A 27,734-nucleotide genomic window follows, 5' to 3' on the forward strand; every position below is an offset into this window, starting at 1 on the left:
GCATAGGTAGAGGGAGAGGCAGGCTCCCTGCAGAGAGCCTGATATGGGGCTCAATCCCAGGACCCCAGGATCATGACCTGAGCCAAAGGCAGATGCTCAATCACTGAGCCACCCAGGCATCCCATTGCCAGCTATCATGACAAAATTGTTTCTAGCCCAAGGACCTCTCTTGAAACTAGAATAAACCCAGCTTAAGTACAAGGAGGAAGCATTTTAAGAGATAACCAGCATTATGTGAGAATCTTTATTTTGACAAATAAGTGCAGTATAAAATATTCAGCCTGAAAAGTAAAAAAAAAAAAAAAAAAAAAAAAGTAAAAATAAATATGTTTACAAATTATTGTAGAAAGAATACAAAAGGGTTAAAATTCTCAATGAGGAAAAACCAAAATGTGTCCAGTTGTATAAAGGCTCTTCCCGTATAAGAAATGGGGATAAAGCTGAAGACCCAGTTTGGTTTCGCTGCTGAAAAATGTACAAAATAACTTAGAAAAACCAGTCGAGGTCAAACGTTGTGAGCCTACTACTTGTACCTGCCTACATTTGATGTCAGCAAAGTTGATAACCACAGTGCAAGGCAGAGCGGGCAGTAGGACAACCAGGAGTTCTCCATCCAGGTATCTATTCTATGTTAACGTTCAAGTAAAAGCTGAAGAAAAGCCCTTAGTGAAGTCTGAGCTCTGCATTTGGCTGACCGGTTTTCCTCTATTGTGGTGCTCAAAATACTTTATTTGGCCAGCAAAAACACGGAAGAGCCTGGAACAGCTGCCTTTAACAAATGCCTGCTGCCTCTTCCCAACCTTCATGGGTTGGGCCCAGCACCAACCAGCGGTCTTATCAGAAGCTTGAGGTCTGTGTGATGCAGCAGTGTTGGCTGCGCCTGGAAAACCCTCGTGTTCATGGGAGATGGGAGAAAGCACCAGGGTTTGCCAGTCTGGCTCAGAGCACACTTTGTTCCTTGGCAGGAAGCACCTGGGCACACTAGAGGCTTGCCCCCTCAACCACGGTCTCCCTTAGTGCTGGTTCTGAGGGGTTAGCAGGCCCTGCTGAGAATGGGCATTTGGAGAGAGAACAGGCACACGTGCAAGTAAGCAACCCCCAAATCAAAGGCTTAGTCAAGATCCCAGGGTTCAAACCCATGAGCTGAGAATAGTCTCGATTGTAAATCTCTAGAAAAATGCCTTTTCCTCACCGCCCCCCCCAAAGCAGAAGAAAAATCAAAGCTTCAAGGGGCATTAGTGAGAAAGGAAGAACCTTAGGATTTAGGAACCAGTTCCATCTCTGAGTTTGTTTTCTGCAAAGTAGCAAGCAGGTGCGATAATGACTATCCATAACTTGGCTGTAAGAATTCCCTGGAGAAGCTGCTGAGAATGGGTGGTCTCAAAGCTGACCAGATTGGATGTGAGGCTTCACGTAGGGAACCTTGAAAAACTTTTCATTGGCGATGATTGTCAAGAACTGTAGCCTGCAAGTCCTGCACCCTTAGCCAGCTGCTAAGGAATCTGTCCGAGCAGTTCCAAGATTGTGGTTAATTTGGTCAGAGGCTCCTAATCATTGTCCCCTCACCTGATGAGGGCAGGGTTGCCTACTGCAGAGGGGCCTAGGAGAGCCCAGGCTCTGCCTCAGTTGCACCTTGCAAAACTTACCTAATGAGAAAGAGTGGAAGAGGTGACTGCATCACCTCGAAGAAGAGGAGGAGGCGGTCTTAGATTCAGAGCAGTGTGAGAGAGGAATTCAGGGGTATACATGGTGAAGTACCTGAGCCCTCACTTCCTTTCTGTGTGTGTTGGGGTTTAATCTTCCTGGTAGATGACCGAAACATTTCCTCTCCCCAGCAGAGATCACAGACAGGCGCATCTAGATGTTGGACAGTTTCCAGGTGAGATACATTCGGCCCAAGGCTTCCAGATAGCCCATGGCCTTTAGCACCACCACCCATCTTTGCTCCTGCTGGCAAACTAATTTTTTAACATATATATATATATACACATACACTTAAAAGCAGTTCAGTGCTAACTCCCTGCTAGTTTGGCTCATCCTTGGGATGTTGAGATGTGGAATGGAGTATGTCACATAAAAAAGCACCATTCCTGGACCCTGTTTTCTGATGCCCAAAGATCAGGCTTCTGGGCCTTTGTATCTCAGGCACAATCTTATTGCATTGATAGCTAGATTTGGGGGTGGGGGTGGGGGACACATTACTAACTGGTCCAGATCTCTCGGAAGTTCTCCCACCATCTCTGATTGTGTTCAGATGGTCTAAGAGAACCCCTCCCCACAGGCTGTCACTTACCTATCAGAAGTTGCCACTGATTGGAACTTACTGGTTTAGCACACTTCTGGGTTCCCTTTGGATCCTGGGGGAGGAAGTGGAATCTTTCCCAGAGGCCACCATGCATGCAGAGGCAAGCAGATGGGCGGCATGAAAACAAGTCTCTGCCCCGAGCTGGAATTGGTGTTGCCTCTGATAGCAGAACTGCCCTAGACCATATAAGTACAGTCACTGTTCTTTGCACTTCAGACTTGTCCTTTGGACCATTAAGAAACAAAAACAGGACTCCCTCCTCCCTCCCACCCCATCTTTTCTCTTCCATTCCCCTTCCCTCCCTTGCCCATTGCACTTTTCCCACTCTGCTTGGGGGCCATGTCACACCTCAGCAAAAGCTAAGCTATACTGCTCTGGCTTCTTCCCACATCGCCGGGCGATTATGGCCAGATACAACATGAGGAGGGCCACCCAGTAGCAGCCGTACAGGATGGCCCCAGACACCAGGAAGGCTAACTCTGTCTCACTGAACAGATCCTGGCAATAAGCTGTATAGGCCAGCCCCCCTAGAAGGACTGCCACCCAGATGGACACAGGGATGAGGCCAATGAAGTTCACCACGATGGTTTTTCGGCCAGAAGTGCCCCAGCCAGACTTATTGATGGTAGCGATGGCAAATATCTTGGCTGGCAGGAGACTGGACATATAGAGAAGGGAATAGAGGGACATGAAGATCATTTCTGCGTTGCCCCGAAGGAAGCAGGCATAGGTAGCCTTGATGATGCCCACCAGCTGCACCGTCAGCAGGAAGAGGAGAATATTCCAGATGCGGCCTCGGTAGAAAAGCTGTATGACCGTGGCAATGAGGAAGAAGGGGAAGAAACCTGTGACCACCGATTCGTAGGTCATCCAGAGGTGGTGCTTGTGGAACCACAGAGAGTTGTAGAGCCACTCTCGGAAGTAAGACTTGCTCCAGCGGGTCTGCTGGTTGAGCCACCGGAGATACTTGGTGGGAGTCTCTGTGAGGCACTTGGAGCGTGCTGTATACTTAGTCCGGTAGCCGAGGCTCAGGACTCGGTTGGTGAGGTGGCGGTCATCTCCAAAGCTGCACTTGCTGCCTAGGAACTTCTGATGGTACCAGTCCTCCAGGAATTGCTGGAGGAGGCTGTTGCGGTACATGCCCAGAGGCCCACTAATACACTGCACACAGCCAAAGTAGGACTGGCAGGCCCGCTCCACATTGAAGGCCATCCAGTACCGCACACTGCTCAGGAAGGAGATCCACGAGTCATACTTGTTGAGGATCTGCAAGGGAATCGGAGATGCTGGACCTCCTCACCTGAGGACTGGAGTCCCAGGAGTCATGCGAGGGCGTGAGGCCTCCTTACCCTGAGTTCTGTAGCCCATTGCTCAAATTCCTGTCAGTCCTAACCTGGCCAGAGCTGGAAAACCAGTCCCTCTCCCCAGCACCTCACTGTCGTCTGCACTGACTGTCCTAGGGAAGGTCTAGCAGCAAAAGCCACCTTCGAGCTCCACAAACAACCTGTGGTGGTGGTAGAGAGAGCTTAAGAAGGATGCACAGCATCACCCCAGCCATCTATCCTTACCCTTCTGCAGTTGGAACGCTTCTCAGGAAGACCTGATGTGTTAGCAGCGGTACCCACTGGAAGAAGATCTGGCCCCTTAATCTTGCCATATTGCTTCATTCTTACCATCCCGTGCAGCTTCCTTAAGAGCAAGTGTTTTTCAAGCATCCAGCTTTGGAGGTGCTTGCTGCACCACCACCCCAAAAAGAAGCACCCTCTGTGATCAGTAGTCTCAGAATACTGAGCCCCTCCCAGCAGCATGGGCCGTCTACTGTATACCTGTTTAGTGATTTTCTCTTTCCTCAGGTTGAAAAAGCCCAGAAAAGGGATTGGGTAGCAGGTGAGTACTTTGATACTAGTGAAAACTATCAAAGAAGAACCCCTCACCCCAGCGCGCGCACGCATGCACACACATACACCCCTCCAAAATACTAGTCAAGATGCTTATTTCCCAGGTATATCCATTGGATTAGGAGGCAGAAAGAGTCTAGGCCCCACCCCCGACCCACCCCCAGGAATCCCTGGTTATTTCTTACTTGGACATCTCCTCCAACTCCCCCTACTTGGGGGTCCTCCTCCAGGACTCGAAGCATCTCAATGGTGCAGGCTGGATCCAGCACAGTGTCAGAGTCACAAACCTGTAGAGGGAGTGCATGGTCAGCCTACTTTGACCTTGGGCCTTTGTACACCACACGCTGCTCACTGCTTCTGGGACACGACCACCTTTCATAGGATTCACTTCCAGACACTAGCAAAGAGGTCTGTGCTAAATAGAAAAGGTAAGGTAAATAACAAAAAGTAAGGAAAAGAGTTTAGAGACGAGGCTTAACAGCCACTGGGCTGAGAGCGAAACCTTGGAGATTCGGTGTCAGGCCTAGAAAGGGAGAAATGCTTAGCACCCAGCAAGTTCTTAGCCCCTGTAGAGCCAGGCTCCACAAAAATGGCCTCAACACGTTTCCCTGGAGTCCCTGGGGGGAAAGGTGGTACCCGCTGAAATCAGAGGTCAGGTACAGTGGCTAGACCCCGTGGCAGATGCTCCACAGGAGGCCAAGAACTGACTTGCCCGGGACTACTGCCTGAAGTGCTCTGCTAGATTAACGTGGGCTTCCCAGTTTCCGCCTCTGGTCTCTCGGACAACCTGGAGGATGAGTCTACCCCAGCACAGGCTACCTCCCCTCCCCCAGGTGACTCCCCCCTTCTGTGCTCCTTTAGCCAAGTCTCTAAGTAGGTCTAAGAGCTGCTCTCATCTGGATTCTACTCGGCAGCAGGAGCTGGCCTCTGGGACCTTAGACCAAGATTTTTTTTTTTTTTTTTTTTTTTCTTAGACCAAGATTTACTTGGATTTACTCTGGATGAGCACGGAGGCTGGCAATAGCCACCTCCAGCCAGAGCCTCGATCAAATCCTGCTCACTTGCCCGCCTTCCCTAGGGAGCTTCATGGTCTGATTCTAACAGGTGGCTCCATTATTGGTTGAACCTTAACTATGAACACTTACCCTGGTGGCTGACTGGTCTGGTTTCTAGAAAGTAACAGAGGTGATACAGAAAACCCAGATAACCACTGGCAGAACAACAGAGCAAAGAACAGTACCCGCAGATGAGCCTAAACCTTGCTCTGCAAAAGCCTAAAATCCTTTTACTAGAGTTGCTAATGCTTGCAGGTAGGGGGCTGCCCCCCCACACCTCAACCCTGCCAGATTTTCTCTCGCCATGCTGAGAGACCTGGTGGCCATAAACAAGCAGCAAAAGATTGAGGGGGATCCATCACACCTGTTCCCTCCTACCTGCCCACCAACACACCTTGGGAGAAGGGCCCTGGAGAGCCTCTTCAGCTTACGGGCCAGGCTGTCCGGTGCTGCCAGTCTCAGGGCTACTTCTGACCTGACCCTAACCCATTCTTCATGCCGCTTAGCTTCCTTCATTCCAGGAATGTCTTTCGAACACAGCAGGGGTAGGGAACTTAGAGCTCTGTGGCTGCCCGGGTTTCCCCACTGGCTGAAGCAGGGCCGTCTCCCTCAGAGGGAGCGACACACCCACCGCAGGGCAGTTGGAGACAGGCGGAAATCCACCAAACGTGACTGAAGCCCAGGCTGCCGCAGGCAGTGAGCCAGCCCGGAGCCGTAACAAGGAAGGCTGGCTCAGGTGTGTGAGCCTATTTGCTGATCCACCAGAAGGAAGACACAGGAAATGATCGGTAAAGGAAGATGTGTGGCAAGTTGTGGGGAATTCTGTGCTTTAAAGGAGAAGACAAAGTCCCTGTGGCTTGAGCATGTGCCAGGGGCTCAAGGGCTTTTCCCGTGCCTTCCAAGTGTCCAGGAAAGCTTTAGAGGTTTCTTGACCTTAGATGAGCTGTGGCATCAAATGCCTCAACATCCCTCCCTACAAGGCTGAGGAGGTCCTTGGGCCTAGGAAGGCAGAAAAAGGTCAACGTACCCTTTCGTTTGAGGATGCAACTCTCAAAAAAGCCAACTACAACGTCTGTGGCAAGCCACTTGGAGGTGGGCACAGAACATTTCAACATTGGCATCCCCCACGTGCTCTCAGCCAGACTGAGCTGGTACACAGGTGGGCTACGACAATAGCCGCTCTTCATGCAAGTGGTAGGTAAAACCCTCTGGCATGTGCAGAGAGAAATGGACGGTGTGGATGCGTGACCAGAGATCTGGGGTTCTGGGGATCCCTGGGTAGCCCAGCGGTTTAGCACCTGCCTTTGGCCCAGGGTGTGATCCTAGAGACCCGGGATCGAGTCCCACGTCGGGCTCCCTGCATGGGGCCTGCTTCTCTCTCTGCCTTTCTCTCTCTCTGTGTGTCTCATGAATAAATAATTTTTTTTTAAATCTAAAAAAAAAAATCTGGGGTTCTGTGTACAGTTTCTCCTTGGTACTGAAGTAAGTGAGCTTTTAATCAGTTATTTCTAGGTTTTGTTCTTTGAAAATTGGGAACTATGTTAACTGTGTCAACCTCATAAAATTTCCAGCCTGGTGTCAATGACCTTTTTGACTTAAAGCTGGGCAGACCTGTTCAGGGTCCTGGTCCTGCCAAGACTGCTGCAGAACTAAGCTGGGGGAGGAGTCACTGAGGTGTTTCTCTACCTCACAGACACAAATTTGACACTGGGTAGAGTAGAGCCCTCTGGCCCATAACTAAAACAATGGTTGGGTGCTTTGGAGCAGGATTTCTTTTGCTCTTCACCACACCTCCTCATGGAGAAGCTTATCCCCATGTTACCAATGGTGAGGCAGTACAGCACAGTGGGTCCGGGCAGGCCGCGGACAGACCGCCTAGGCTCACACCCTATCTCTGCACCTTACTGCTGTGTGACAGGAGGCCAGTTACTTTACCTCTCAGTGCTTCAGGTCACCTAGGAGGAAATAATAACAGGACTTATCCTCTAGGAATATTTTGAGGATTAAAAGAACTAATATGGGCGGTGCCTGGGGTGGCTCAGTCGGTTGAGTGTCTGCCTTTGGCTCAGGTCACGATCCCAGAGTCCTGGGATCGAGCCCCACATCAGGCTCCCGGCTCTGGGCAGCTCCCTCTCCCTGTGCCTGCCACTTCCCCTGCTTGTGCTCTCGCGCTCTGTCAAATAAATACATAAACTAATATGTATAAAACAACTACATTGGTGTGTGGTACGAATTAAATGCCACACACCTGTTAGCTCTCAGGAGTATTGGGATATCATACCAGGGACCTGCCCAAAGTCACAGAGCTAAGTCACAGAAGAGCCAGGATCCATCCCAGGTCTTTCTAACCCCGGGACTGCTGTTCAGAGCAGCAGTTGCCTTGCTGCCTTCTGAAGTTCAGAGAAAGATATACACAAGACTGGACCCCAAATTCCTGCATGGTATGTCCAGCTGGCGGGACACATCCACCCGTCTACGCGTCCCTGGTAAAGGCACCCTTACCTGGATGTAGTCCACTGAATCGCCAAGAGCCTTGAAAGCCGTGTACATGACCTCTCGCTTCCCTCCCCACTTCTGCATGATGCATGAAAAGGTGCTGGTTCGCACCACATCCCGCACACGGTCCATGCCCTCCTGCAGGCTGGCCTCCGTCTCACCCTCCCCCGCCTCATGGAAGTTGCTGCGCCACACAAAGAAGCCAGCTTGCTCAGTGCCACCTAGCACCTCGTGGAAGATGTCCAGCATGTAGGCATCCTCCTGGCGATTGCCATCCACCACCATGACCACCTTGAGGTCGGGGAAGGCGATGCGCTGGGCTGAGCGCAGGCACTTGCGCAGATAGTCAGGGTCCTCCTGGTATGCAGCGATGCAGAGGGCCACCGAGCGCCGCGATGGGGCCGGTAGTTTCAGTGGCCGGCCTGCCCGCCGCATCCGCCGGTGCTCCAGGAAGGCAAACAGGCTCTGGATGAGCAGGTGCAGGCCCAGGATGGCACCGTACAGGCCAAAGGACAGGTAGTGCTTTTCCGTGTGAATGAACTGGTAGCCTGTCACATAAGCTGCCAGGATGCCACCCAGCACTGCCAGGGCAAACAGGCTGGTGCCCACCACACGCAGGGCTGTCGTCAGCTGCACCGGCATCTGGTGGGGGGAGGAGGGAGGTGTGGAGTCAGGCAGGAGGCAGCATTTTCAGGCGGGGGTGGGGAGGTTGGGGAGGGGGCATGACCCACTGATAGAAACCGCTGCCAGTGACCAAGCGTGACAAGGACTGTTTGGAGACTCAGAAGCCAGACTGTTGGGGTTCAAATCCCAGCTCTGCCACCTACTATCTGTGTGACTATGTTCTGCCCCTTAGTTAATTCACGTGGGAAACGTGAACTGCAGCCCTAACCTTGTAGCATCTTTGAGGATTAAGTGGGTTACACAGGTCAAGCATTTTGAGTAGCATTTATTATCGTCAGACAAACCAAAGCCAGAAAGAGCTACGTGATCCCCACCTGGTGGATGGCGGTCCCAGATCTGCCTAAACCCAAAGCTCTTTTAGACAAGCTTCAGTAGGGGTGAGCCTGAGGCCCGAGGCAGCTCTGAGCACATGGAGGGGCAGGGGAGGGGAGAGAGGAGGAGGACCCGGGAGGCAGCCAGGGGCCAAGAGCGTCCCCTTGCCCTGTACCCGCTAGGGCGCTGCACAGAAGGAAGGGGAGTAAAGCACGGCCACCAATGAGGCCCACGAAGAAAGTGGGGGAATAAAAGATGAGAAACCGCAGGAAACGTAAGGAGATGGTGTGTGTGTGGGGGGTGTAATTTCTCTGTCTTGAAACAGCAAAAGCAGTAAGAGAAAGTTTCCCTGTGTTCTCGGCTTTCTCACCTTTTTCTCATTTCCTTGAGAGGCAGGAAAGAAAGGGAAAGCAACTGGGAAAAGCAGACAGGGAAAAAAAAGAGGAAATGACAGCCGGGGTGTGGACAGCTCTCCTGGAAAGCCAGCAGGCCGGGTGCTGGAGGAACTGCAGCCACCACTGCAGCAGCCCGGGAGGGGGGTGCCCGAGAAGCCCCATCCACTCGGTCCTAGTGCCCGCAGGGCACCTCGGTGCTTCGCCACCCCTGCCCCTCCTGGGAATGCTGCGTGCGGGTTTCATCTGCACTAAGTCAGGGCTCCCAGCACCGGCCCTGCTGGGAACATCTGTGTTTTAATGAAAAGAGCTTAGCACCAGAAGACCTGTGCTCCACGAGACACGGCTCTCCCACCTCGGCTGCCTGACCTTGCCCGAGTTGTTGGGGAGACTCGGTGTCCTCCTGGGGGTGGGGGGGTGATTCTAATGGTTTCTTGCTCCTAGGTCTCAGGCAAATAATTTCCCTGAAATTAGAAGCATTTCCTGCCCTGAAGGACCCCCAAGTAGGAAGGCTGATTCGGGAGGAGGGGAGGAGCTGATGAGGACAGCTCCCCGCTCCCCTCTGACCCAGGCCTTCTCCCCCACCTCCTCTCTTTGCCACCTGCCCCATCTGGAGAATCCCATTTCCAACCCCACCCACCCACCCTCTACAGACAACGGGGTCCGCTTCCCAGCTTGCTCCCACTCCAGGTCTTACTGGAAGCGGCCCCTAAGCCCCACTCCAACACAAATGCACCTTCTTGCCAGGGGAGCAGTGCCCGTCCCGCCCCCCCCCCCCCCCCCCCTGCCACAGAGCGGGTGAGGACCACGCAGTCACCGCCCAAGTCGGAGGGTCAGGCACCAGCCGGGTCCCCGGGTCCGGAGGGTGCTGCTGGCAGCCTCGCCTCCTCGGGAAGCTGGGCCTCCAGGCGCTCTGCCCCCTTCCTGGGAGCTTGCTTCCTCCGCAGGGCTCCCCGCCGTCCCTGGTAGCCCCCCCATGTGCCTGCGGCCCAGGGGCCCCGGGCCCTCACCCCCTCCGGGGGCGCCCCCGCCCCGCCCCCTCTAGACCTGTGCCGCGGGGGCTCCGCCGGCCTCCGCTGCCCACCTGCGCCCCGAGAGGCCCGGGCGGAGCCCGCCTCGGTGCAGCGCCGGAGGCGGTGCCCGCCAGGTCCTCGCAGCCCGGAAGGCACTCGCCAGGCTTCTCGCCCGCGCCCGCGCCTCGCCTCGCCTCCGGCAAAGGCGGCGCCGGCCACACCCACGTGCCGGTTTCCCACGACTCCGCGGGAAGGACCGGAACACGGCGGGGACCCGCCGGGCCGCGCGCGCTCGGCTCCCGGGCCCCGCTACCTTGGCACGGTGAGCGCGCAGACAAAGGCGCAGCCCGTGTCGCCGGCCCCTCCTCCCCGCCGCAGGACCCCCGCCGCGCACCCGCGTGGGACGCCCGACCCCGGCGCCCCCGCCCCGCCGGGCACGGACCCCGGGAGCCGCCGGGAGCCGCCGGGAGCCGCCGCGGCCCCGCAGAGGCGCCCTGCCCGCGAGCCGACGCCCCCTCTCCCCGCCGGCTCGGTCCCCGCAGGCCGGGGCGCCCCGGCTTCAAGGGCACTGGGCTGGGGCGCCCCCTAAGGCGCCTCCCTCGGGTGACGGGCGGGGCACCCCCAGCCGGGGACGCACGCCGCCAGCCCTCGCCCGAAACTTTGCGGGGCCGCCAGCGGGCAGCCTCTGCAGCTGACAGGTGTGCCCCGCTTGGAGCCCCGCACGCGGCGGGACGCAAACTTGCGCGCGGGGCGGGGGCTCCGGCCGCCCCCCCCCAGCCGGCCGCGCAGCGAGGCCGGGCCGCACACCCGCAGGGCCCGGCGCCCGCATCTGGGGCCGACAGGTGCGCGCCCCGGGCGGGGGAGGGGGTCGGCCCAGCCTGGCGCCCCGCACCGCCGGCCGCCCCCTAATCCGCTCACAAAACACGCCGCGAGGGAGGAAGGGAGGAGAGGCTGCGGGAAGAAAGGGAGGAGGGGTCAGCGGGGAGGGGGCTGCGGGCACGGCGGCCGGGAGCCGGGGACCCCGCAGCCCCCCGCAGCCCCCCGCCGCCCCCCGCCCGCCCGGCGCCGCGGCCGCGACGCGCGGCCCCCGGGAGCCCCGCAGCCCCGCAGCCCCGCAGCCCCCGCGCGGCGCGCCCCTGGCCGTGGCCGGCTGGCCGGGCCCGCGCTCACCGTGCCGCCGCCGCCGCGCTCCGGAGCTCAGCAGGCCCGCGGCCGCTCCATGCCCCTCCTCCCGCGCCGCCGCCGCCGCCGCGCCCCGCGCCCCGCGCCCCGCCGCGCCCCGACTGGCGAGCGCCCGCCCCGCCGACCGCCTTAAGTAGCGGGCGCGCCCCCGCCGGGGAGGCGCCCTCCTCCGGCCCCGGGGCCCGGAAAGTTGGGAAGAGCGGGAGGGCCCCCCGCCCCCGAGGGCCGCCAGGAGCACCCCGGCTGGCCGGTCGGAGGGAGCCGCACGCGGCGGGCGCTCGGCGGACGGGGCGGCCGCGTGCACGCGGCTCCGGGTGCGGGCCCTGCGCCGGCAGGTGGGGCTCGGCCGGCCGCCGCCGGGGGGACGTCGCGGTGCTCCCGCGGAACCCGAAGCGGCCCTAACTTTCGGGGTGACCCCGGGGCTTCCGGAGCGGTTGACTCGCCGTTCCGCAGCCCCCCCGCGCCCGGCTTTCAGACCCCGAAATCTACTCACTCTGCAAAACGGCCGCGGCGGTGGGAAGCTCCCCCAGACTGCGGCACGCGGAGGGCTGTTCGCTGTAGAGGGTGCTCCCTAAAACCGAGACAGCAGAACCTTCCTGCCGGCAAAAAAAAAAAAAAAAAAGCGCAGAAGAGTATAATTGTCAAATACAAAAAGACTGTTCAAAGAAGGTGTTAACAATTGTGACAGGCTTAGCTTTGGATTCCGCAGTGGGGCGCTGATGACTTTAAGGGTTTGCAAAAGCTCCAAATGGTTTTGCAGGAACCTTGGAAGTTCCGGTGTCTTAAAGCCAAAACCCATTCCTCCTCCCCTTTTTTTTTTGCACCTTTTTTTCCGACATCCATAACCTCCTTCTGAATTCCCAACTGACCTTATAGCCAGTGGTTTCCAGGTCCCTAAAAGCTGGTGCTGGACTTGGATGGGGTCCAAGGGAAAGGTGGGGAGTTGTAAGCAGAAGAAGTTAGAACCAGTTGAATTGGAACCCGATTTCTAAATCTGGGAAAACCTTGAAGAGATATAATTAAAGACTAGTAAAAAATGAATTTACATGTCCTCCGAACACACCTGAGGTAATTTCCATCACTTCTTCCCAAGCTGCAACAAATTTATAGGAACTCGAGTTGCCTCTCAGAAATCTTAGGGGCTCTGGGACTTGCCGGGCCAGGCTCAGTCACTCTAGGCCACAGAGTTCACTGCTGGGTCCCCCAGGCAAACAAAGACCCCGGGGAAAGACTCTACTCCACCCATTCCCACCTTGCATTACAGAAATCAAATCATTTCACACGTTGCCTTTAGAAAAATCATCACTGATATGCTACACGATTTAAGTATTCTTTTCTGTGTGTTTTTTAATGCATTTTTAAAAGATTTTGTTTATTTATTCAGGAGAGACACAGAAAGAGGAGCAGGCTCCACTCAGGGAGCCTGATGTGGGGACTCAATCCCAGGACCCCAGGATCACGCCCTGAGCTGAAGGCAGACGCTCAACCGCTGAGCCGCCCAACCGCTGAGCCGCCCAGGCGTCCTTTTTTGTGTGTGTGTTTTTAAAAACCAGCATTGGCTCTACAATGAGAATATGTTTTGAACTTGAGGCCCTAAGAAGAGCTAATAATGCACAGGTGGAGAGAGAAGTCTTTGGTTGAGAGGAATGCTTCGGAGTCAGTTCTGACACCAGCTGTGTGGCACTAACCTCATAGTCAGTCTTCCTCCCAGAAATGGGACTGAGTATTTGACAGGGTTGTTACAAGAATTGAAGAGACTGGCTGAGAGCAGGTGCTCAGTGAAAGTTAGCTCCAGTCATCCTCAACCAGAGCAGGGCATCTGTTTGCCAGTGTTCTGGATTCTACAAGCTCATTCCTCCAGGATGCGATGCTCGGTGACTGGAAATTCAAGATCAGTGTCAATGAAGAATGCCTTGTCTCAAAACCTTTATGGACTCCCTAGAGCCCTGGGCCATCTCTCCACATCTAGGGGCATCTTTACAGAGCCTGGAGTTGCCCGACACTGGAAGAGCTATCCGACCCTACCTCCTACCCGAATTTGCAATCTGCAACATTTTAGATCAGGGAAAACAAGCAGGGGCCAAATGGGGACAAAAATGAGTGAATCAGCCTGGTGGGAGTGAACGTCCCATTTGAAGATGTCCCTGGAAGAATGGCACAGGTGCTGTGTTGTCAAGATAAATCAGAAATCCAGATTTTTTAAAAAGATTTATTTATTTATTTATTTATTTATTTATTTATTTATTTATTTATTTGAGAGACAGTGCAAGTGCTCTGGGGCATGGGGAGGGGCAGAGGGAAGGGGAGAAAGCCGACTCCCCACTGAGCAGGGAGCTGGACAATGAGGAGTTTGGTCCCAGGACCCGGGGATCATGACCTAGAGCCAAAGTCAAGTCATATACTTAACCAACTGAGCTGCCCAGGTGCCCAAGAAATACAGATTTTTATATGAAATCTCCTAATTTTTAAGTATTGGCAACTAATTCAAATATTGAAAAAACAAAAAAAAGAACAGTCTACAGGCCAGGCAAAATGTGTCTGTGAGTCATACACAGCCAACCAGCCGCCTGTAAGTGACGTGTTTAGAAGCTGAAGGATGGAGCAGCCTGTTTGGAAAGATCCCGTGTGCCCTCGACACACCAGCAGCATGACTTCTCTGGGAGCAAGTTTTCCCGGGGCCGTTCTAGGATCGTCTCATGCCTAGTTAATTTCTAAGGCTTTGTCCCATGGGCTTATCGCCTACCTCACTCAGTTGGCTCCAGGGAGTTCTATAGGTGGTGGGCTAGTCAATTAAAAACTCCGAAATGAACAGCAAGCCTCGATGCAACGTCATGAGAACAGTAAATGCTCTGCCCATACCAACTGGGTTGGCCCCCTGACGGCTTCCCCCAGAAGCCAATTCTCTTTTTCTGATCTGCAGGGCCAGCGACCCTATGTTATCAGGCAGCAAGGAGAGTCCTTACCTTTGTAGGGAGCCCATGCCAGGGAGGATTTGCCCGTAATTAACATCCAGTTTGCGGTGCCCTATTTGCATTCATCTCTTCAAGGGGAGGAGGGAAGGGGAATCTTTAAGGGGCTGATACAATAAAGCTCACGCTTATCTCTGCTTACCACTGGGGATTTAAGAATAGGACTAATCCCATACCCACTTAAAAATGTGAATTCAGATGTTGCTGAATTGGCTCTTACATGGGTTCCGGAGGATAAGCCTCCCTATTCCTGCTCAGTAGTAGAAAATGCGTGCTGCGTTTCAACATTCATTTAACAGATGCTGAAGACCAGCTCTGAGAAGGGGATGATGCTTTGGCGCCAAGAAGTCTCAGGCTGGTCCCTGCCACCTGGACAGTTATCCATTTTGAAGACCGATACACTTGAAAAGTTGTCACCATTCAAGGCACTTTATAATTAGATGCTGAGGCGGAGGTGGCAGCCATCGGTTGCTGGGCATCATGGCTGCCCTCAGACCTCTGGTGAACCCCAAGATCGCTAAAAAGGGGACCAAGAAGTTCATCCGGCACAGTCAGACCGATATGTCAAAATTAAGCGCAACTGGCGGAAACCCAGAGGCATTGACAATAGGGTACGCAGAAGATTCAAGGGCCAGATCTTGATGCCCAACATTGGTTACGGGAGCAACAAGAAAACAAAGCACATGCTGCCCAGTGGCTTCCGGAAGTTCCTGGTCCACAACGTCAAGGAGCTTGAAGTGCTGCTGACGTGCAACAAATCTTATTGTGCAGAGATTGCTCACAATGTATCCTCCAAGAACCGCAAAGCCATTGTGGAAAGAGCAGCCCAGCTGGCCATCAGAGTCACTAATCCCAGTGCCAGGCTGCGTAGCGAAGAAAATGAATAGACAGCTTATGTGCGTGTCATATTTGTGTTAATAAAACCATAAAACTACAAAAACAATTAGATGCTGATGAGAGAATCCAACTAGAAGAGTTTGAGGATTTTAGGAAAGAGAGCTCTGTGAGCTGGAATGGGCTGAGCAGAATTTCATGGAGAACTTAGGCTAAGTAGAAAGACAAGAACATTCTAGGTGGGAAGAAGAGCTTAAGAACAAGAGCAGGTCAGGATGCCTGGGTGGCTCAGTCAGTTGAGCGCCCGACTCCTGGTTTCGGCTCAGGTCCTGATCTCCCCGGCATCGTGAGATCAAGCCCCACACAGAGAACCCAAAATTGGGCTCTGTGCTCAGAGAGGAGTTTGCTTGAGATTCTCTCTCTGCCCCTCCCCCAACTAACACACACACATACACTCTTTCTCTCAAATAAATCAATCAATCTTTAAAATGAAAAACAAAACAAAACAAAGAGTAGGTAGAGGAGTGGATGAGGTGTGTTTGAAGAATGACGAAGAGAGGCCTGGATGAAACTAGAAACTTACAGTGACGGGGTGGCTGGCTCTGTCGGTGGAGCATGTGACTCTTGATCTCTGCGCCGGGTGGGTGGACCCCCAAGTTGGGTGTAGGGATCACTTAAACAAACTAAAATCTTAAAAAATATTTACACTGCAGCACTTCCAACGGTACCTGCTATAAGGAGCACCTGACGAGGGACACCTGGGTGGCTCAGCTGTGAGCGTCTGCCTTTGGCTCAGGTCTTGATCCTGGGGGTCGTAGGATTGAATCCCACATGGGGGTCCCCCAGGAGCATCTGCTTCTCCGTCTATGCCTCTGCCTCTCATGAATAAGTAAAATCTTAAAAAAAAAAAAAAAAAGGAGTGCTTGATGAATTTTAGCAACTTAGGGAGAGGATGCTGAGGGCATTCTGGAAGCCTTGAATGACCGAATAAGGAGTTTGGATTTCATCTGGTAATGATGGGGAACGATTGAAGAAGTCCAAGCAAGGTGGGAATAAGTTACAAGTATTGTCTGGGGACAGCTGAGCTATGGTTTGGGTCGGCGGTGAGGGGTGGTCAGGCACGGGAACAGGTGTAGGGGCCTGTTAACAAGCCCATAACCAGAGCAAAGTGGTGCGGGGCATGGGGTGGGGGGGTCGTGCCCCCATGGTTGGCGCTGCCCTGGCCTCAGGAAGTGGAGCCGAAGGCAGGTGGTGTCACTCGCTTGGGCACAAGTGAGGGTCCAAGCGGAGGAACAATCAAGAGAAGGGCGTCTGCGGCCTGGAGGGTTGAGAGGGCCATTCTCCAACTTTGGAGGGTCTGGGGTCCCTGCAGCTGACGGTTCCACAAAGATTTCGCCTTCCTGTGATTTTCAGACCTGTGAAGCGCGCCCACACCATGCAGCAGGGGAGGCAGGCACTCCACCTCCCTGGGCTGGGGCTGGAAGCCCTGACCCCCTGCTGCCTGGCCTGGCCTCCCGGTGAGTGCGCCCCCCCCTGCAGGCGCCCCCCACGCCGACCTCCCGCTGCAGTGCTCCCCCGCAGCAGCAACAGCAAGGGGCCGGCAGCCAGGCCACCCCCAGGCTCCGTCCCAGCAACTTCCCTGGGCTGACCACAACCCAAAGCTCTTGAAGCTAATCAAGGTGAATTTAAACTGGCCTCCACCGAATAGCAGGTTATGTCCCCCAGCTGACTAAACGGGGCGTCCTCCTCAAGGCAGCTTCATCTGCAACCGGTTAATACATAATTCAAAGTGGAAACCGTGTGCCTTGGCTACAGCCTGGCGGCTACCAGCCGACAAAGTTACCTTTCATGGCTTGCCCCTCTTACGCCAAGTACTCTGTAATCAGTACCCTTCCTAGGTGCTATGTTTGAAGAAGCAGGTGTAAGGACTCTTCTGTCCTGCAGCTACAATGGGGGATTTTAACTCCAGCCTCTCTCTCTCTCTCTCTCTCTCTCTGTCTCTCTCTCCTGGGATGGGAAAATCGTTTTCATTTCAAATTAAGGGGCCTCTGCTCTGCTGGCGGCAAAGCAGTCAGCCCCGACCAAGGGGCCAGGTTCTTTTATGCTGGCTTGAAGGTCAGGATTAGGAGGGCACACCAGAACGATAACCGAATATCAAACCAGATCTGGAGATGCTTTCCTTGGAATCCTGAGCAGCAAAAGCTCTTCCCAGCCATTTTCCCTTTCTCTCCTCTTTTAGGTGAATGCAGAAAAAAAAAAAATATATAAAGGTGATTTTCAACCATAATCTCCTTCTTGTTAGGATATTGTACAGCTACTAGAAATTATGTTCATGAAAAGAACATAGGAATATACCCAAATGCTTATCGTGCAACGTTAAGTAAAAAAAGGCAGGATACAAAATTGTTTTGTATGAATGAATACATTTACATTCTTGTCTTCTTTTAAGTCCTATAAATTAAAAGGCAAGAGGGAAGTTCACCCAGATATTAGGATCAGGTTTGGGTAGTGGAACAATAGATTTTTCTCTCTTTGCTTTTTTCTCGGTAGTCTCCAAATTTTCTATTAATAAGTATAATAATTTGGTAACAAAAAGGTATTTTTAAATGATATAAATCCTGAATTTATAGAATTTCCTTCTAAGCTGGGGCTAGGTGGGGGTACAGTCTATATCATACATGAGTTCAGGTGAAAAGGGTTTGGAAACCCTTTACAAAGAAAGCAGTAAAGGGGCATCTGGCTGGCTCAGCCAGTAGCACATATTTATTTGAGAGCAATCGGGGAGCACAAGCCCATGAGCAGGGGGAAGGACTGAGGGAAGGGCAGAGGGAGAAGCAGACTCCCCGCTGAGCAGAGAGCCTGATGTGGGGCTCCATTCCAGGACCCTAGGATCATGATCTGGGCCGAAGGTGGACCTTAGCCAACTGAGCCACCCAGGCACCCCTCCCTAACTCTTGATCTTGGTGTTGTGAGTTCGAGCCCCACACTGGGTGTGAAAAAAAAAAAAGCACTCAAGTTGGGAGGGCCAGGATATAGATAGGATTAGTAGTAGTCAAAACTTGAGTAATTTGCTTTGTTTAAATCCTTCTCACTGATCCTTTGAGAGAATTTAGCAGAGAAGGAGGGAGTATGCATAGCTGTGCTACCTCATCCAGCACCTTTGAGTGAAAGAAGTCCTCCTCCTGGCAACATAGCCCTTGGCACATCCCAGCTGGTGTCAGCTCCCATACATGCCCTCATCCAGGACCATGGGGATCCTGGGTAAGGGAGGGAGGTGCACATATGAGCATTCTGAGAGAATGCTTTTACTGAAAAAAAAAAAAAAAAAAAAGTATATCCAAGAATGACAATGTCAGCACCATCGCATGGAGGCTGGAGGAAGCCCCAGGGAGGGGGTTCTCCTCTGGGTATTGTAAACTACCCCTCAAGCAAGTACCCACCTGCCTGTCTACACCCACATGTGCACATAATTCACTATACCCAAAGTGGACACATGCATTCTTGCTCATTGGACAAGCACACATCTGCTTTCCGGACTTTAGTAGAACACAATCCCAGTCTACCATCCTAGTGTCCCAGCTGCTGTATCAGCAGGAGGGGAACAGATAGCTTAAGGTAACCTTGTTCCAAATTCATTTGGCTCTTGTTACAATAACATCTACAACGTCAATGTATTTAAATGTGCTGGCACTTCTGCTTTATGTCCTCTTTCTTTTTTAAATTAATTTTATTTTTTTAATGTCCTCTTTCTTTTTAAAGACTTTATTTATTTATTCATGAGAGACACACACAGAGAGAGGCAGAGACACAGGCAGAGGGAGAAGCAGGCTCCATGCAGGGAGCCTGATGTGGGACTCGATCCCGGGACTCCAGGATCACGCCCTGGGCCAAAGGCAGCCGCTCAAGCACTGAACCACCCAGGTGTCCCCTCTTTCTTGATGAAATACATCATTAGTCACTGTCACAGAGGAAGCCCAAAGCTGGATCCTCCATAAAAGCAATTAGAGAAGAGCCAAGAGTGGGGGCAGTATGCATCAATTCCTTTGTGGGGAAGGACTTTCCCCCATGAAGTATGGCCTACTATCAGATTTTTTTTTTTTTTTTTTTTTTGCTAAGAACCCTCCCTAAACACACACACACACACACACACACACACACTCTTTTCTCACTGGGTAAACTAATGCAGTAGTGGTTTTGGCATCTGGCTGCTGCACATTAGACTTTTAAAACCTTGGAGCTTTTTAAAAAACACTAATGCCTGGACCCTATCCCAGATCAATTAAAATCACTGGGGGTGAGCCCTAGGCTTGATTTTTTTTTTTTAATTCCCTAGGTGATTCTATTATATATCCAAGGTTGAGAACAGATCCTAAGGATTCTCCTCAGCTGAGATTTGCAAGTGCATTTCTGGCACCAGGACAGCGGAGAGCCAGCCAATCCTGGAGATGAGCTCCAGGGTATAGAAGTGTCTTCCATTTTCCTCTGCCACACCTGTTTGAATGAACTGATCTTAAAAAATGAACAATGAGCTAATGAGCTAATAAGCCAGAAGTAAAAAAGGAAAAGGAGAAAGGGCACTGATTTGAACTGGAAATTAAGAGGGAGAGCCAGGGAGAAACACAGAGGAGAACAGGACCAGATGGGCAGGATCAGTCCCTACATCTCTGCAATATACCTGGAATTGGATTGACAGTTTTTTTGTTGGCAAAGGTACTGCCTGCCTTTTCTAGGAGAACTGGGGGTAGGGGAAACTAGCCAGCCCTTGTCAATGGAAGGACAGAGCTGCCAAAACCTGACTTGGATTAGCTTTCAGTTTATAAACAAAAGAACTTCTGCATTTTGGGGGCTTTTCCTACTCCAAGGGTAGGTTAGGGTAACAGGTCCAAGCTGCTCTCTTTTGGTGGTGCATGGAGTCCCCATGACCATCTCTCTCCCTTGGTCTTGGCGTTGGTCATGGAGAAATACCCATGTGGCTGATGCAAGAGCCTCCAACTCTGATGCTCAAAGTTTTGGGGGGAAGTTTGGGCTGGGGAGGGGAACTCACCCCACCCCACCCCCAGCTCTCTGAAGCATCAGTACTACCATTCTTTCAGTGAAGACAGCCTAATTTCAGGTTGGCCCGTCCCTAGGATTAATACGGTCACCATAGGATTTGAAGTTTTGAAAGTGGTGCGTGGTCTGATAAAGGTGTGTGTTATACGTTGGGGTGGGAGAGGACAGAGACATTTGTTCAAGTTCTAGAGACTCTGGAAGTGTGGAGCAGGTGGTTTTGTTCTCCGCAGCACCAGGCTACCTTGACGTGTGATGACCAGGACTGCACATCAGAAAAGCCCCACCCAGGCACCGTTCTGAGCAGGCTTCAGCTCCAAGGCAGACAGCGAAGATTAAATCTTACATCATTTAATAAACTACTTAAAGGCCCCGCCGCTTTTCCCGGTTCCCCAGCAGAGAGGGCGCTCCTGCAACTCGGCAGCTCCCTGCAAACTGCCCTCTGCTGACACCCACTGCTCTCACCCGCAGCTGCTCTGGGGTGGAGGATGGTGCTGGCTCACTGGCTAAGCCTCAGAACTAGTGAATAGAGGAACAAGTTTCTCTGCCCTTGAGCACTCACACCTCCTCTTCTTCTGTCTTTTTTCGTTTGCAAAACCTTTCATCTCTGGACCTTATTTTTCCCTTCTGCAAAAGAGGGCTGTTAATTCCAGTCTCGTTTTTCTCTCAAGGGATGGTATGGGATAGAGCTATCAATGACTAATAGCAAGAAATATAGGTGCAATAGATAACCGTTTAAAATGATCCATAGTAATCATTCTGAAAATGAAATCTGAGAACCAGAACCCTGCTTCCAGGAGATGAAAGGCTAAAAAAACCAAACCAAAACAACAGCCAATCTTCAAAGGGGACATTTCCTGGCTCTGATTGGATTGTACGGGAAGACTTTCTACATTTTCTGTGTTGCACACACTCACAACATGGCTCTCTGCCTCCTCTGCTCTCAGGAAGGCAGTCTTGGGTGTCATCCCCAGAGTGAAGAACAAGCCTTTAAATAAGCGATTTATGAAAGCTGTTAAGGTGTAAGAGCAGGAGGGCTGGCGAGTTTTAGCAGATCTCATCTCTAGCTGCTGGGCAGACAACGAGGTTAAACACAAGACATCAAACAAGTTCTGAGGCTGGGTTTTGGTGTCTGAGGACACTACTTGGAGTAGTAGTGTCCTGTAACTTGACATAGGTGGTCCCCTTAAAACAAGCAGGGACCACTTTCCTGGCCTCACTTATATTAAGAACACCCTTCCCCCACCTTCTCACTATTTGGAAATACACTATTAGGTAGCAAAGCAAAGCACAGTGGTTACAAGTCTAGTTTTGGGAGCCAGACTGCCTGGGTCCAAATACTGGTTTAGCTACTTATCACAGGTATGTAATCTGCAACAAATAATTAGCCTCTTGGGCACCTCACTTTTCTCATCTGTAAAACAGGGATAATAATAATACCTACCTCACAGGCCAAGTGGGAGGATGTACTGGATGTATAGACCTCAAACACACAGAAGAGTACAATAAGCTCTTTATAGTGTTAAGTATTATGTTCAATGATGTAGAGCTACAGCATCATTGACTCTGGGTGTTATAAGATGAACTTGATATTTTGAGGGGCCATCAGGCTCTATGTCCTGAGTCTGGTTTGGGAACCATGGTCCTTATCCTAGGGACACTCCAAACCTCTTGAGAGGGTATACCCTAATACCCAGGGCACAGTCTCAGAACTGAGAGTCTGATAAAAATTGTTTTTGTCTTTTAGTAGGTTGTACACCCAACCTCTAGAACGAGAGGCATGTGCTTTACTGGCTGAGCCAGCCAGGTGTCCCTGGTAAGAATCCTTTCTGGTAGACCTGCTCGGGCTCAGGATTTCTCTCCAGGATGAGTACTAATAAGCTGGTGAGTGTACTTCCAAAGTGTGTTATTGCACCCTCATTGGTGGTTTTGGTATATGGAGAACTCCAGCCCCTGGAGATTGCCCAGTCCTTGAATTATTTTGAGAGAAAGGTGTCAACATTTTGCTGGTGAAGGCTCAACCTCTATTTCATGGGTATTGAAGCAATGTCAACTGAGGGTACGGGAATGTAGATCAGCACACACTTTTTGGTGGACATTTTGATACTAACGCTTAAAAATGTTCATAGCTGGGTGGCTGGCTGGCTCAGTCAACAGAGCATGTGATTCTTGATCTTGGGGTTGTGAGTTCAAGTCCCACGTTAAGTTTAGGGATTACTTAAAAACAACATCTTAAAAAAAAGTAAAAATGTTCAAAACACCGTGATCCAATATTTAGACCTCTTGGGACCTATCCTATAGAAACACTTCAGTATGCATAGAGTTATGTTGAGAATCCCCAAAGAACCATTGGAAATTATAAACAACTCAATGGACCATCAAGAAACAAATACTTAAACCAGCTGTAGCTCACCTATACCACAGAAGACATGGCCCATCGCAAAGGAGAGGGAGCTGTGAGCACGAACAGGAGAGTGTCTCCGAGATATATAATTAAGAAAAAAATATGTGGGACACTATTTATGGTTCAATCCTATTTGGATTTTTGGAAGCAGTAATACATGTACGTATTCATTTGAGAAAAGTGTGAAGGTAAGAAAGATCTGAAGGGGCATACACAAAAATGCCAGTGATAATCCTGGGGTAGGAGTGGAGGTGAAATTGTGGATATTTTTCTTTTTTTGTTACATATGCATTAAATTTTGTAAGAGTTTATGTGACATATGTAGTCAGAACACACACACACACACACACACACACACACACACACACACAGAAGCAGCCAGGTAGCCTTACTTGAGGGCTCTATCACTGCTCAGCATCCTCAGAGGTGGCACAGGGCAAGCACAGGGGTCGTGGCAGGTGTCCCTCAGCATGTCAGCGGAAATCAAACTCTATCTTCATGGGACACACGTGCTGAGGCTCACCTGGATATATGAACCCCTGAGTTTTCTTCCCAAACTGTGCTCTATACTCATTTGGGGGGGGGGGCTGGCGGGAGAGAGGGTATATGGTATTTAACAGATGTTCAAGAGTCCGCCTGAGACCCAGGAGACTTGGGGCCACATCCCACCAAAGGAAGATAACAATAGCTCACCTCCCTGTACTACCAGGTTGTTGGGAGAATCAGACAAGGTTGTGGATGCAGAAATGACTTTCCAAACGAAAGGGAACACAGAGCAACTGATCTCCCTATTCTCTGCCCAGCAGGGATGACAGAGGTTCGTGGGCAGTGAGGACAGTCCCTGAGCCCTCCTGGCGGTACAGAGCTCCTGAGGCAGTAGGGAGAACTGATGAGAGGGACAAAGTGGATGACCCTTCAAGTAAGTAGGCACAGCCGCTTCCAGGGCTGACGGCGGGGGGTCTACACTCCCTCCTCTCTTGCCAGCAGGCAGCCGTGAGCCCTGCCAGCAGGGAAGAGTGCCACAGCAGGTTCCCTAGAAGACAGCTCCCCAGCCCCCAGCAGCATCTCAGTTCCAAGCTGAGTGGTGCATGCAAGGCAGACGTGCGCAGTGCAGTGAGCCGGCTGCATGTGACTGCAGAATGTCTGTGGCTGCAGAACTTGCTGGAGGACACAGCCAGACTCTCACAGGTCAGGCCTGGTCAGGGAAGAGCGGTCATGGCGCCCAGCCTACCTGGCACTCAGCTCCCCTCACCCACCCTCTCCCTGACCATGGACATTCTGGCTGAGAGTCTGGATTTCCGTGCAGAGAAACTACAGAAGCCAATCTGGTTTTGTACAGGTCAGATGAATCATCCTCCAACTTATTCCTCCCAACTGATCCGCTTTCAGATGTCTTAGCCATCCATCCACCACAGCAAAGCGCCCTGTGAATCACAGGCAGGTGGCAGGCAAGGCTCCATTTGCTCACCAGCTCACAGACAGGGGGTGAGGGTCGGGGGTTCATGAGGGCAGATCAACACATTTGTTTCCCAGAGAAGGGGTTGGGGAAGAGATGGGGCTTCTCCCTTCATCCTGACCAAGAGAAAGAAAACTGGGTACAGGGACGCCTGGGTGGCTCAGAGGTTGAGCATCTGCCTTTGGCTTGGGGTGTGATCCCGGAGTCCCGGAATCGAGGCCCACATCGGGCTCCCTGCATAGAGCCTGCTTCTCCCCCTGCCTGTGTCTCTGCCTCTCTGTGTCTCTCATGAATAAATAAATTTTTTTTTTTAAAAAGACTGTGTACAAAACTCCTTTGGGCTATATGCATTTCCCATTTTACAGCATTCATCCATTTGGTCTCAAAGTACTTTACAAAAATAAGCTGAGGGGGGCTTCAGGTAGAAAGAGGTGTATGGCTGCCTGCCTTGCTCGGAGAGGTCCCTGTTCCTCTCGCTCACTCTGCTGTAGCCACACCGGCCTTCTGGCCTGTCCTCAAACCTGCCAGACACGCTCTCAGCTCTGGGCCTATGCACCTGCCATTCCCTCTGTCCGGAATGCTCTTCCCTCAAATATCTTCATGGTCACTCCCTCATCTTCTTCTGACCTTTACTCAAATATCAACTTCTTGAGGCGGTGGGGGGGATTTCTCTAAGCAACTGATCTACGCCTACAGCTCCCATCCTCAGTAGCTCTGCATCCATTTTCCTGACTTAATTTTTCTCCATAGCATTTAACTTCACTTGACCTTCTGTCTACTTTACTGTTTATCTTATTTATTGCCCTTCTCCATCCCTTATAATGTAAGCCGCCCCTGAGGGTAGGGGTTCAGTCTGCTTTGCTCACTGCTGCATTCTCTGTGCCTGGTACAGCATCTGTACATTGTAGGTGCTCGATAAATGGCTGTCACTGATGCTGTGATTTGCTTTGCTAACCTCCAGCCCCCTGGCTCCTCGGCCTATATACCTATGGGTGAGCAGAACTACAGGAAAGGTAAAGGAATGGAGGAGAGAGGTGAAGAAAGGAAAGTATTGGGAAGTACGGACACATATGTGCGTGGAGAGATGGTAAGGAGCAAAGTGAAGGTCAGGAGATTTCTGATTAAGTAACAGAGGACTTGTAGAAGGAAGGAACAGAGGACTTGCCCAGGAAGAACCACAGGGCAGAGACTCTAAAGAATGTCCAGGATGTCACCTGAACAAAAACAGTTGATGCTCAGGCAGTAGACCTGGAGTTTGGCTGCAGCCAGGGTTTTGGGCCCCTGCATGTCTCTTGCTATAGGGCCTTCCTCTGTAGGTCAAGGAGCTGTAGACAGCTGGCCTGGAAACAGGAGGAAGAAACCAGGGAGGGAAAGAAGGGAGAGAAGGTGGGATAAGGCCAAGTAATGGACCATGTGGATGATCCAGGGGAGTCTGGGTGACAGACTGCTGGTCAATGAAAGGGACCAAAGGTGAGAGGCCACGGGAAGTTCAGTGACAGATAAGGGAGCAGACTGGAAGAGCAACAGAGAGACGGTGGCCTGGAGGAAGGGCAGAGATAGAAGCAAGGACATTGCTATTACAGATTACATGGAACCAGACACCCTCATGTGCCCTGGGGACAGAGGCATCACTATTGTTCCTGCCACCTGCCTGCCACGTGCCTCTTTCTTTTTTTTTTTTTTTTTAAGTTTTGTGTTTTTATTATCCTTAACTTCTTTAAGTTTACTTATTTTTTTAGTAATCTCTACAGTCAACATGGGGCTCAAACTCATTACCCTGAGATTAAGAGTCATTGCTCCTCTGACTGAGCCAGCCAGGTGCCCTTATCCTGAAGTTCTTAATTCTCATGTTTTTTCCCAAGGATGGATAGAAATTATTATACATATATGTGTATAAATGTATAAAAATATACAATAAAATATACTTATAAATATAAATTTGGAAACTTTTAATATTTTGGTCACATTTAGGAGGATTACATTATAGTGTCTTTCCCTTGAATTTGGTAATAAGGTCAGAAAAAGTTACTCTCTTAAATGGAATCCATCAGAATCAAGAAAGAACAGATGGTATTAGCCACTTGCCAAATAATTCAAATTAATTGGCAATTGGGCAGCCCCGGTGGCCCAGCGGTTGCACTGGCTCTTCCCCTCTCTCAAATAAATAAGTAAAATCTTTTTAAAAAGAGAGTGAGCACCAGCAAGGGGAAGGGGCAGAGGGAGAGGGAGAAGCAAACTCCCTGATGAGCAGGGTGCCCTACATGGAGCTTGATCTTAGGACCCTGGGATCATGACTTGAGCTGAAGGCCCAACTGACAGGGCCACCCAAGTACTCCAGAGAAAATAGGTTTTGAGACTAGAGTTTCTCAGTCTAATCAAGGTGATCCAGTAGGACATATCTTCAGAAGGGGATGTGTTTAATGCAAACGAAGTTGTAAGTTAACCCAATCATTTAATATATCCAATCTGACGATCTGAAGTATATTGTATGGAGTCTGGTTAAAGGAAGGCCAAGAAAAAAAAAAAAGGAAGGCCAAGAAACAAGAACTTTTAGGGCACATCCAGCTGATTCAAAGGAGATTCTTCTCTGATTTGAAAGCCCTGATCCTGATTTTCTAGACATTTTGATTTGGAGAATGGAAACAAATCTAGCTACCCTACCTAAATGATAATGTTTCTTAAAAACATCTAATTGCCTTTGTGCTAAATCTTTGCTTACTAAGCTAACTTGTGATCCATAGGTGTCTGTAAGAAGGCCACTTGGAAGGAATGCCCACCACAAAGGTTCTAAGCTAAGAACCACATCTGTAATCCGGCCAGAGACAAACATCCTGTTGTTAATTGGCAAATAGGCATGCTTGTACATAGCTCCTTTGGGTACCTGTGAGTTTTGGGAAATTGTGTTTTGTTGCCCTAGGCCTGGTTACCCCAGAGAGTGGAGACAGAATTCTGTACCTAACCCTGCAATGCTGAGGATTGGTCAAGCAGCTGTGTTAGCCTTGTAAAAGAGTTGACAACAGGGAAGGCTTGTCTGAGGCAGTCAGCCTATTTCTATTTTTTGACCTCTTTCTCTCTCTTTTAGAAGACTTTATTTATTTATTTATTTGAGAGAGAGAGAATGAGAGAGAGAGAGAGAGAGAGAGAGAGAGAACGAGGAGGAGGAGGGGCAGAGAGAGAAGACTGCCCACTGAGCATGGAGCCTGATACAGGGCTCCATCCCAGGACCCTGAGATCATGATCTGAGCCAAAGGCAGATGCTTAACCAACTGAGCCACTGAGGCACCCCTCTGTCCTCTCTTTTAGCTGCAATCAAAATTCAGAGGCCAAACTATAAAGAAAGAGGAGCCCATGGTGCTATATATGATAGGATTTCAATAAACTTAGCATCAGGTTACCATTATACTACACACTTTTCAGTGCTCATTCCATTAACCCATTGTCTACCATTCCTCCCTAAAGGAGCAGAGAACTCTCTCATCTGAGGTGTTTGTGGCTCTTCTGTCCTATAATCAGGGCGACTTAATGAAAATAGTAGCAGCAGAGGGAGCTAAGAAAATGACCCAGGAGGACAAACACAGGGCTTACCCTTCATCTCTGGAAGATTCAACCAGCTTGACTCTCTTTTCCAGAGATCAAATCCTCCTCAGTGCCACAGCTTTCCATCTCAATAGGAGAAGACCAGATT

The 27,734-nt window shown here is 51.2% G+C and overlaps 1 protein-coding gene and 1 pseudogene across 2 annotated transcripts; one reads left to right on the forward strand and one right to left on the reverse strand.

Annotated features, from left to right (window-relative positions):
- Window positions 1–225: 225 nt before the first annotated feature.
- On the reverse strand, window positions 226–27,672 carry HAS3 (hyaluronan synthase 3). 2 transcript variants are annotated; one of them, XM_025426656.3, is made up of 5 exons: window positions 27,635–27,672; window positions 11,831–11,933; window positions 7,761–8,396; window positions 4,389–4,490; window positions 226–3,571 (listed from the first exon to the last, which is right to left on the reverse strand). In XM_025426656.3, the coding sequence occupies exons 3-5, from the start codon at window positions 8,394–8,396 to the stop codon at window positions 2,648–2,650; spliced, it is 1,662 nt and encodes a 553-aa protein (XP_025282441.1). In that variant the 5' UTR covers window positions 11,831–11,933; window positions 27,635–27,672; the 3' UTR covers window positions 226–2,647. The 2 variants fall into 2 exon arrangements, with proteins under 2 accessions (XP_025282441.1, XP_025282442.1); XM_025426657.3 differs by lacking the exons at window positions 11,831–11,933; window positions 27,635–27,672 and adding an exon at window positions 11,326–11,456.
- On the forward strand, window positions 14,769–15,208 carry LOC112646545 (60S ribosomal protein L32-like; annotated as a pseudogene).
- Window positions 27,673–27,734: the final 62 nt, after the last annotated feature.

This window comes from Canis lupus, chromosome 5 (assembly GCF_003254725.2).
Source record: "Canis lupus dingo isolate Sandy chromosome 5, ASM325472v2, whole genome shotgun sequence".
NCBI classification, from domain to species: domain Eukaryota; kingdom Metazoa; phylum Chordata; class Mammalia; order Carnivora; family Canidae; genus Canis; species Canis lupus.